The sequence below is a fragment of the Camelina sativa genome, chromosome 7 (genome assembly GCF_030686135.1).
Source record: "Camelina sativa cultivar CO46 ecotype springtype chromosome 7, ASM3068613v1".
Classification (NCBI taxonomy): domain Eukaryota; kingdom Viridiplantae; phylum Streptophyta; class Magnoliopsida; order Brassicales; family Brassicaceae; genus Camelina; species Camelina sativa.
The window spans coordinates 33,737,810-33,748,932 of record NC_141886.1 but is presented as its reverse complement, the minus strand read 5'-3'; the positions used below and the strand labels follow the sequence as shown (position 1 = coordinate 33,748,932).

General features: G+C 32.0%; 3 protein-coding genes across 4 annotated transcripts; all 3 read right to left on the bottom strand.

Annotated features, from left to right (window-relative positions):
• Window positions 1-2,314: 2,314 nt before the first annotated feature.
• On the bottom strand, window positions 2,315-3,981 carry LOC147941994 (uncharacterized). 2 transcript variants are annotated; one of them, XM_087457647.1, is made up of 2 exons: window positions 3,472-3,680; window positions 2,321-2,981 (listed from the first exon to the last, which is right to left on the bottom strand). In XM_087457647.1, the coding sequence occupies exons 1-2, from the start codon at window positions 3,554-3,556 to the stop codon at window positions 2,440-2,442; spliced, it is 627 nt and encodes a 208-aa protein (XP_087313773.1). In that variant the 5' UTR covers window positions 3,557-3,680; the 3' UTR covers window positions 2,321-2,439. The 2 variants fall into 2 exon arrangements, with proteins under 2 accessions (XP_087313772.1, XP_087313773.1); XM_087457646.1 differs by having other exon boundaries at window positions 2,315-3,981.
• Window positions 3,940-5,588, bottom strand: LOC104705194 (expansin-A18-like). The gene is made up of 3 exons (XM_087457648.1): window positions 5,388-5,588; window positions 4,853-5,168; window positions 3,940-4,567 (listed from the first exon to the last, which is right to left on the bottom strand). Exons 1-3 carry the CDS (start codon window positions 5,530-5,532, stop codon window positions 4,255-4,257), a joined length of 774 nt encoding a protein of 257 aa, XP_087313774.1. The 5' UTR covers window positions 5,533-5,588; the 3' UTR covers window positions 3,940-4,254.
• Window positions 5,589-7,287: 1,699 nt separating this feature from the next.
• Window positions 7,288-9,237, bottom strand: LOC104703905 (transcription factor bHLH125). The gene is made up of 3 exons (XM_010419995.3): window positions 8,696-9,237; window positions 8,130-8,528; window positions 7,288-7,636 (listed from the first exon to the last, which is right to left on the bottom strand). Exons 1-3 carry the CDS (start codon window positions 9,011-9,013, stop codon window positions 7,574-7,576), a joined length of 780 nt encoding a protein of 259 aa, XP_010418297.2. The 5' UTR covers window positions 9,014-9,237; the 3' UTR covers window positions 7,288-7,573.
• Between the last annotated feature and the right edge of the window lie 1,886 nt (window positions 9,238-11,123).

The following is an 11,123-nucleotide window of genomic DNA, read 5'->3' as shown; positions in this document are numbered from 1 at the left end:
ACATAAAGTTATGACAAACGCTAGTTATCAGAAACATACTTCGATTTACGTTTTTAAATAATTCTGAAATAACACTAACTAATTCTTCTTTCGTAATCTAGAATTATTCTACAGATCAAACTATATACACAGAAAATATAATAACGTAACCAATAATCGTTACATAGTTTTGTCATGTACATGTTAGCGAAAAGACTCAAATTAATCTAAAATAAAACAAACGCACATACGTATGTAGATTGTTCTATATGGAGATTGTTATCTTTATAACTAGTCTTAGTTAATGGATTTAGTTTAAGATAACCAAGTTATCTGAAAACAAATTGCATAACCAAGTTCTCTGAAAAAAATTTTGATAAATCTTTTTCTATATATTAATACTGCGATTGCATTTGCTTAATCCAGAACTAGACTATCTGAGTTTTACTGTTTTAAGGTTATGTGACTAAGAAATGTTGCATCAAAGCTGTATCACATGATTGCTTATTTCATATTTTAAATGAATAGACAATGATATTTGTTATGCTATTAAATAATATTATTAATTAGGTGTTACTATTTGTTAAGTGGGTGTTAGAGGATTAGGTGTGTCTACCGGTCCTGTCGTTAAGGGTGGGAAGATATTTTTTCTTTTCCTCATTCTTCTTCAAAAGTTTCAACTAATTTTTAAGTTCAAGTTGTTGAATCACTTATTAGGTCTTAAATCATTGTCACGGCAAGAAAAAATAAAGTGCTTTTCATTTTACATTTGATATCCATATACATACACAGCTATTTTATGAATTTTTGTAAAGCACGTTATTAACGTGCAATTTTTCATAACTTTACGTCAAGGTATATCAGCATATTGTGGAACCAAAGTACCAAACATAGTAGCAGTTTTTTTTTTCAAATTTCGTTTCTTTTTCTTTGCTTTTTTTGTGTCAAAGTTTTCTAAATATTTCTTCGTTATAATCGAGTGTGATTTGAGATAAAAAAGATACCGAATGGAATAAATAAATTAAAAGTCTTATTTATTTATTTTTTTTGGACGGCAAACGAAACTCAATAACAGTATTCTCCAATAAATCGGAAAACTAAACAAGTGTATATGCGTTTTGCTAAAAATTGGACTATTGCTCACTTTCCATTGTGCAATTGTGTAATTTTGAAATACTACTAGTCTACACTTTTAGATCAAATTGAAATGGCACCTGTTATATATGATGTTGATGAATGATGATGAACGTTCATGTAACTAATTTCAGATTCAGTGGGAAAATATTAAAGGCAGTTTTATCTTTACTTTCGGACCTACCAAAGAAAACGCAATTTTTTTCTTTTGGTCACTTTTGTTTTCATTTCTTTTTGGTCCATCACTCAGTTGGGAAAGTGGAATAAAAAGATTTTGCAGATTCCTATGCAAAAAAAAAAAGAAAAAAAGAGAGAGAAAGTTTAATTTTCCATTTATCTCCTTTGTTGTGTAGTTTGTTTACAAATTCCCTTCTGTTTTACGCAATGAAATCAAAATATTCGCTTGTATAGAAAAATGAAAGAAATAAAATAAAAGAGGGACAGAGACAGAGTTGGTCGAAACAAATAAAAGAGGGACAAAATTGTCGTTCTCTTAGCCTAAGATTTAAGACATCTCACATCTTAAACAGTTTGTGGTCCCTTTTCCTATGAAAACTACTTCTCAGCTTATAATAATGCGACCACTAATCAAAGAAAAAATGAGATAATATTAGTGACACTGATGTCACGATCCCATACTCAGTTGTTTCTTATGAATGGGCCAAATAATGTTTTGTGTTTGGACATATATGAAACAATTCTCATCGGGGTACAGGTCTCACAGCCCAAACACTTGTGCACATGTACGTGTTCGTAATTTTTTTTACGTGTGTAATATTAAGTATTAACGTTTCCAAAGTGACTCTTCAAAACCGGCGGCCGCTATCAAGGATGTATGGCACTCTGGCTAGGCTCAAGATAAAAAGCTCTTGTTCACACAGTTTTAGTAAATTTGTTCACACAGTTTTAGTAAATTTTTGCCTTAGAGCTTAGCAATGTTTAAAACCTCACACGTTAAAACACTAGCTGCATTTTGATGTAAACAAGTTTTTTCGAATAAATTTTACATTTTATTCAAAAAAAAAAAAGTGACTCTTCAAAAAAAAAGAAGAAAAGAAAACGACCATTAGATCAGAGGACATATGTTCATCAAGAATTATAACTCTTTAGGCCTCATTTAACATAGGTATAGGTAATATAATGTTTATCAGTGACTTAGTATCTAATTCATCACCGTATGTGACTTGTCCACAACGCAATATTTATGTGCGTCTCAAAACTCCCAACAACATATATTTAAATAAATTTAAACCTTTTTTTACAAAAGAAAAAAAAAATACGTAAAAAATCCACACAAAAAAAGGAAACAAACGTATACATAATTAATTAATTAGGCACACATTCATGTTCCATGTAACCCGGAGAAGTCCTTGTAGCAGAAGCAACAAAAGCCCTAGAATGCCCCACCATTGACACTACTCTAAGAGCTTCTTCTTCATAAGCTTTTCTCTCCATTTCTTCCCTTTTTGCGCTTCTCCTCCTCTTCTTCGCCGTCACCACCGCCGCTGCCACCACCATCCCTAAAAGCACCACCCCCACCGTCACAGACCCAACAAGCCCACCAACAACCTTTCTCCACCGTCCGATCTTCTCCTTCTTCATCTCTTTCTCTCCCCCACCGTTCGATTTTGGATCATCTTTCACCACTAAACCAAAATGTCCGTTGGTTTTAATGGCGCACACAAACGGCTTCACTTCTCCGGCAAACGTTACTTTACCGTCGAGCTCGAAAGTAGCGCACATTGGCTTGTCCAAAAACGTTCTCTCTACCGTCGACGGTCCAGATACGTTCCCGAAATCAACCGTGGACGGTTCTTTAGCATCGGCTAGGAGGAGACTTATCTGATACGAGCTGCTCACATTATTCCCTAAAACAACGTCGTTTAAAGCGTTATAAGCTAAGAGCCCTAGAACCGGAGACACGAGTCTATAACCAGAGAGATCATAGTTTTTGTAATATATATCAGACCAGTTTGATCCCAAGCTTTGTCTCACAACCAAAAGACGTTCACCGCACGGCTCAAGAATTGCTCCAACGCCAATATGAAACTCTTCAATTTGAGCTCCGTATCGCCGGAAACTCCCACATCGGAACCTAACTGCGTCAAGTTTTATGTCGGAGTAGTTAGATGGGAGATGAACACGTTGGTTAACGCCGGTCTTGATCGAGTAATGTTGGTTCTTGAAGAAGTTGAGAGTGTAGTCTCTTAGGATGAGATCGAGAAGCCTTGAGGATTCGTTGAGAGCTTCTTGAATAGTAGTAGTAGTAGAAGTCGAACACTCGAGATGAGAGGGAAGGAATAGGAATAATACGATTATTATTAGTTGAAGAAAGGGAAAATAGAGTGTTCTTGTTGCCATTTTCGATATTGGTGGAGTTATTCACGTTTGAGTGTTGTGGTGAGAAGATGAGAAGAAGAAGTGTAGAGGAAGAGTCGATCATGAGAAATGAGTTTCTTTTTTTGAGAGCTTGGTGAAGGCTTTGGATTGAAGGGACAGGTTTGCTTTTGTTTGATTAATATCTTTAAGTATACATATATATATTTCATCTTCAACAACGAAAAGTACTATATCTGCATATTTTTATGCTATATAAATGTCTTTGGGGTATGAAACTAAAGGCGGCGTGATATTGTTTTGAGTAAAGTGTACGTCTATATATAAACATTGGTGAAAAAATCATTAGGGTGCGATAGAGAGTATTTCATTGTTTATATTAGAGGAAATGCACAATAAAAGTAATACATCATCTATACAATAAAGTTTTAGCAATATTTTTCTACTTAAAAAATGGTGACGTTTTAATGTTTTGTGTAACTCCTGAACTTGAATTAGCAAAGTCATTTTCTTATCAGAAGAAAAAAAAATAAAAAATTACAAATGATCCCATGGTGGGATTCCCATCAATAATTTTGATGCTAAAATAAAAATGAAGAACACAAGCAAAATTATACACACACAAAAATCAACAATTATTCCTCAACCAAATATGAATATACAAGAATTAACGACTATCATATAATCAAAGGGAGTTATTAATTATGAAATTATCAATCTCTCGATTGATCTGCCTCAAGAACAAGTAGCAAAACCGTTAATTAATTCAAATAACCCGTTTTTCGGTATTGAATATGACCTAAATCAGTAGAAATTAGCCTTGCTCTGGTAGGTCTTACCGGCACTCCAGCTAGCCGGAGCAGCATTCCAAGCGTAAATGGTCTGACGAGTGGTGTATGAGGTAAGCCGGAACGAGAGAGTCTGACCATATAGAGAAGAGAAAGCTTGGTACGAAGCTCCCCAATTATGGCTCATGTTGATCCAGCCTGTGCGGCTACCTTTAACGGCCATGGTCTTGATGTCACCTGCACCACCTACGTTCATCACGTACACCAGTAGCCAATACCCATTTCCTTCAAATTTGAATCTTATTCCTCCGCTCCTCCTACATGCCACTCTGTACATATATGTAGAATCATCAATATATTCTAGATAGGTAGCATGTGCAAATTAATGGTGCATTCGAACAAAATCTCATTAATTTACAAATATTTGAATATAGATATATTGAATTTAATTACTATGATTAGATAAACCATTGTTTATAGGTTTTCTGTCTATTTTATCAATATAACGTTAGGCCTTGTATACACACATCTCTTTCAAAAAAAGTGGAAATTGTATTAATATACGCACTATATATTTAGTATACGTATCTATATTGGTCTAGTGGATGTTATACCTGCGGTATGAGACGGGGACGATTCCAGCCTTCCAATTGGCGATCTTCATGAAAGCTGGTTTAGCCAAATCAAAATGGACTCGTGGTGGATTACACCATCCACCATTGTTGGAGGCTTGGCCATAATTTGGTGGACATATGTTGGTCGCTGTCACCACGGTGGCTGGTGAACCGTAGTAGCAGTTAGGCGACGACACACACCTTACCTGGAAACATTGACCGCATGCGTAACCGTCGTTGAACAGTGCTGTGCTCAACGCAGTCGTGGCTACGCCGTAGCCACTGTTCCGTAGGTTACCATATCCACAAGCCCCACCTGATCGATGTATATCATGGTCATGTTAAAAAAATTTCAATACATTTTAATTAATATGTTCTTCAAAAGATTCATGTATTATATATAAGCAAGCCATTATTGTTTCTTCGCGTTTGTATTTTTATGTTACTACGAAAAATAACATGCAATGGGGTCCATAGTCGAGTCATATATTGTTTTCTATATATACAATAGACTTTAGAAGTATATGAACTTTACCCATAGTTGCGCTGGCGGTCTCGTCACCGTAAAAAGTTGCTGAGGCCGTACGCCATGGGGTCCCGGCATATGCGGCCATTGATGTTCCGATCATGGCCATCATCGATATAATAACCAAGCACTTGCCATACAAATTTTGATCCATTTCTTACTCTGTTTTATTGAGGGCTCCTACTATATTGTTGTCTCTGAAAAGCCAAGTCTTACTATTGCATAAGATCTCATATATATAACGAAACATTGGCTTTAATTTTTTTTTTCCTACTAAATTGAAAGGAAAAAGAAAAAAAAATTGGTCACAACGTGAGAGACACTAAGAAAGAAGACTATGAACAAGTAAGCAATGGACGTGCGTTCATGTTTGTTTTGGTCTGCGTCTCCCTTTACATTCTAATTATTTTAGTTAGTTTTACTTTCTAATGTGTTCATTTTTTTTTTGTTATTAGTCAAATCTATAACAAAGGGGTTAGGTGGATACCATATCATTTTATTTATGATATCTGGAAGATTAATGAAATTGTTTTTTTTTGTGGCATTAAGGAGATTGTTATTGGTATATAGATATATATTTTTAAAACTTCAAAATACAGACTACGAAAGACTGAAAGAGAATATACTATGTTTTGACACCACGTATCATGTTCGGACAAAAGACAATTACTAACTAGTCTATCTATTCTCCACAACCAAATCTCGAACTAATACTTCTGTCGACATTCTCGTAAAACTTAAAATCTATTGCATGATTTTTATTTCTGATATAATCTATTGTAGATCTAAAAAAATATTTTTTTTTGATATATTAACTAAAAGTGAACGAAAATATCAACATGCTAAATAAATTAACATTTTTATAATTTTAACTATTTTTTTTTGTTTTCCGACAAATTTCGCTAATTTTCAACAATAACTATGGCATTATATGTAAGAAACGAAAAATGATTTCTACAAGACTTACAAGTTACAAATGTTATTACACATTAGACTCTGTACACACTTTCAACCTGCATGTGTTAGCCTTGGGGTTTATAGTAACCACGACATTACTAGAGCTTTCGTCCATTTGGGACATAAGATTTTGTTACACGTTTGGTAAGATTCCAAGTTTTATTTGTGTCGAATTCTAAAATTCGAGACTTCATTTTGTCAATGATACAATTACTTATCTTTGTACTGGTATTCCACACACCACTCCCCGTCCCCTTCAAAATGATTTTCTAGATTTGAGTTTTAAAATTTAAGATAAGAAAACATCGGAAGAACTAAGAAATAAAACCGTCCGATTTAATTAATTCTTAGTAGCAGACATGTTAGTATGGAAGAATGAAGATTATTCCAAACTTTTGTTTTTTGAGCAAAAGATTATTCCAAATTAATTTACTAAATCACACTTCTATTTGGTCAGTTAAAGAGGTACTATGCTTTAACCCCATTAATTTTTTTTAGTAAAATAAGATATTTAATAATTATATTTATTTTGAGAGAATTGGTCGGACGGTAAAAAGTCCAGATTACACTCTACCAAAAAAAAAAGTCCAGATTACAATTAATTATATAAAAAACTCTTTTAAATGACCTGTTAGGTAAATCTCTACTCGGAACTATTTTCATGTTAGCTTCTATCTTCTCTTCTGGTCCAATAATTTATTTTGTTAATGCTAGTGTCACTTTTTATGTGTGCCAATTTAGTATTTTCACTCACACACAAAAAAATTGTAGCACTCGATTATTACATCATCTTCGAGATATTTCCTCCATATCTAACAGATTATATACATACATGTCATAATTTTATTTCCTATAAATTAATACTACTACCTTAAAATAAATATAAATATAATTCAAACGTCAATATATTTTTCTGTTTGAATTGTAATTAAATATCTAACTTGCTGTTAAATTTATTTTAGAAACACCAAAAAACGTCATTATATTAAAACAGAAGAATATTATATAATGCCAAGAAAAACAAGCATTATGTAATCTTAACTCTAAGCACTCACAATAAGCGGAAACACTTAACAAACTCAAACAATATTTTTTTTTCAAAAAAAAAAAAAAAAAAAACTCAAACAATATAAAGTATACATTAAAAACTCCAAACTTCAAATCACGAAAAAGTTATTTTTCATATTAACTTTTTTTCTTTTTGTCTTGCTGAAACGTAACTTTTTATCTTGTGTATGCTACATCATATTCACTATTTTATCTCTGAGCTTCAAAGTATTGATCTGTTTGCTATCCTCCACCTGAAAATTTGAAACCATAGTATTGATTTACTAAACGCAAAATGGAAAAATGAGAACTTAGAGTCATATATATAGGCTCATAGCGTAGTGATTTTTATTCGCTACGGCCAACTCCAAATTCGTTGTGTAGTTTATAAAAAAATAAATATGTGAACTATGGAAAAAATTATAAGAGGAACTTGTTTTTTTTTTTTTGTTGCATATTAAGGAAACAAAACGAAGCAATTTGTTTGTTAGAAAATCAAGCCAAGAAATGGTCAAACACTACTAATTGTTGTATAAAAGTGAATAATATTTTATTTATTGTTGTATTTAAGTTAATAATATTAATTTTAATGATCGATCGAATACTAATTTCATAAAAGTATGTTCATCATATTTTTTACAAATGTGGTTTTAAATATAGACATTATTAGAAACTATGATAAACCAACGTAACTGTTAACATTATTGCATATATACTTTTTTCTCTAAGTGTAGTAATGGATTTTACCTGAGAAACAATGGTGTGCATGAATCTCTGTTGCAGTCTAGTTGAAAGGCAACTAACTATACCGAGCCTTTGTTCTTGAGCCAATATTTGAAGAACACTCGAGAGACAAGACTTGTTTCGTCCGAGGCAACAACTTATGATGATCTCAACACCAACCAAACAAGGTGTGACCATAACTGTAAAGTGTTTGTCTCCTACACATGAGCAGCCTAATGAAAATGTTGATGTTGTTGACGATGATAAACTACTGGTGCATTCCTCTGTAGATGGAACAGAATTTGTGCCCGGTATGGATTTCTTAATCCGGTTTCTCTTTTCGTTGAGTTCTTTGTTCTTGTTTTGTAAGTCTTTGATGTACTTCACTGCCTGAAAGATATGATCTGATGTCGAGCGTTTACCCTGTCATATATGAATTGGTATGGTCATATGTCTTTCAAAAACTAGGGTTGTACACACATATTCCATTTCAATTCAAAAAAACAACTAATAACTCGAGTTCGTAACATAAAAAAAAATATTGTTTCTTGATTAACATGTAATTAATGACTATATCCTAGATGAGTTACCTGGATATACTGAAATGGCAAAAGAGATCTTAGACTTTTGAAAAGAGATGAAACTTCTTGTCTTCTTTGCCTTTCAATGTCTCTATGCTTCATCTTCTTGCTTTCTCGATCATCATCATCATTTTTGTCGGCTTCACTCACGCCATATGTATCACACAAACTTCGTTTCTTCTTGCTTCCACCAATTTTGTTAGCGATCTGATCGCAAACATCATGGTTTTGGTTTGATACAAACGATGAAAGAAGGAAAGAATCAGAAAATAGTAATCCATCTTCGTAGGTTGAATCAAGCATAAACATTGAAGGAACGAAATCCATTAGAACTTGATGAACTCTATTAGTACTTTTTTGGTTTGGTTTGTTATTATAATTGTAGTGTTGTGACTTTCTGACTTCTTGTGTGTCTCTTAATTTATACTTGTCTCCAAGATTTGTTTCTTCTTCCTATTTAATTGGACAGATCACAGATGTGATGACAGGTTTAGTGATCAATCTCGAAGAAATTAAAATCACCATAAGTTACGAGTAGTTGGGATTAAATTAATGGTGATAATAATACTAGTACTATACTACTAGTATTAAATTAAACTTTGGTGCTGTTCATTTAGTGGCCATTTAATAATCACGTCAAATGGGAATGGGAACATGTGTTTTAAATGTGCTTGAACATAATACATCTCACCTTTCATTACACGTACGTACCACCTAAAATTTCAACTCGAATTAAATTCAGTTTCACAATAACCCATATCTCAGGTTAGAAAAATTCCAGATATTTTACGTTTAAACATTTTGTTTAATTCATATAATGAGATAATTACATTCTATATGAATACATAAATTATGCAAAACTTAGATGATTTATTCATATATATATATATATATATATATATATATATTACAAGATAAATTTCTTATAGTAAAGTTCTGCTAAAAGTCATACATCAAATCAGTAGATATTTGATACTTAATTCTAAGCTCACGTATTTTGTAGAAAATGTCGACATATATTTTAAATTTCGTCATTGATGAGTTCATGTGTTCAATTCATCTAAAGAGATTTAGTTATTGACTGACTCTTCATCACTTGAATAATCTTTTTGAGAAACATTTAATTACATAAATGTTATCTATACAAAATTAAAGTTTTTTTAGGTCTAAATTTTTTGAAAAACGTTTAATTACATACTTCTTCCATTTCAAAATATAAGATGTTTTTAAAATAAAGCACGCAGATTAAGAAGTTTTTTACTTTTAACAAGTTCAACCAATCAAAAATAATACTGGATAATATAAAATACTAAAGTAATTTAAAAGTTACATAGAAACTTAAAAACATCATATATTAAAAAACAAAATGGAGGGAGTAAATGTTATCTATACAAAATTAAATTTTATTGGTCAGGAAAAAGACTTTACATAGCAGAGTTAAGCAGCTCGTGCGTGCATGCAGCATAGTTGGACCAAACTGTATTTTTATATTTTATACTTTGGGACCAAATATTTACTGTTTTGGTCCTTTTGGACGAAGAGTTAAGATTATCTTTCTTTTAGAGTTATTAAAGGCCGATCATATTAATTGGTTTGCGTCAATTATTAGATGATCATCTCTTCAATTCATTTATTTTGTGTAGTTATGACAAGGATTAATTGTCCAGTTTTTTCCCACAGCTGGTTGAATGAATGAATATAACAAGATTGACATGTATTTATTGTATACTTTAAGGTGTACTTACTTACAGTTTTTTTTTTCTCAACTAGACTTGATTAACTCATTTTACGAATCTGAATAAATTTCACTAGGCATAATACATATAGAGATTTCTATGAAAATGTGTTTAATTACAATAAAATAATTACTACTTTTTTGGGGGTTTATTTTGTCAATTTTTTTTTGAGTTTTTTTTGTTGTCGTTCGAGTTAATTTTTTTTTAATATCACTTTTCCTTTTGTGTTTACTATATAATTTTATGAATCAAATTTTTAATTTTATTTTTAAGTTTTTGCTTATTAATTACATACTTCAAATAAAATAGTATAATAATGATAAGTAAAACAGAAAATGTAATGGTTTTTTTTGATATTTGTGAAATTGCCAAGTAATATAATACTGAGAAAATATTAGCGATTATATCAGACTTATCATTAAAAGAGCCATCGAATGTGTTTAGTCGGTAGAAATAATTAATGTGATAGTGTGGTTGAATTGTTGAACTTGGACTAAGAAAACACGATATATAGAGAAAAAATCAATACAATATTTTGTAAAGGTTAGGTTTTGGTGGAGTGCAGTGGCAAATTTTTAGTGGAATATTTCAGGATAGTCTGAAAGGTTGCACTGGTTAGCTTGGGATAAACTCTGTTGCAGTAAGCAGTTAGGGGGCTTGGGTTTCAGGAACGTCGATGCTTTTAACATGGCATTACTGGC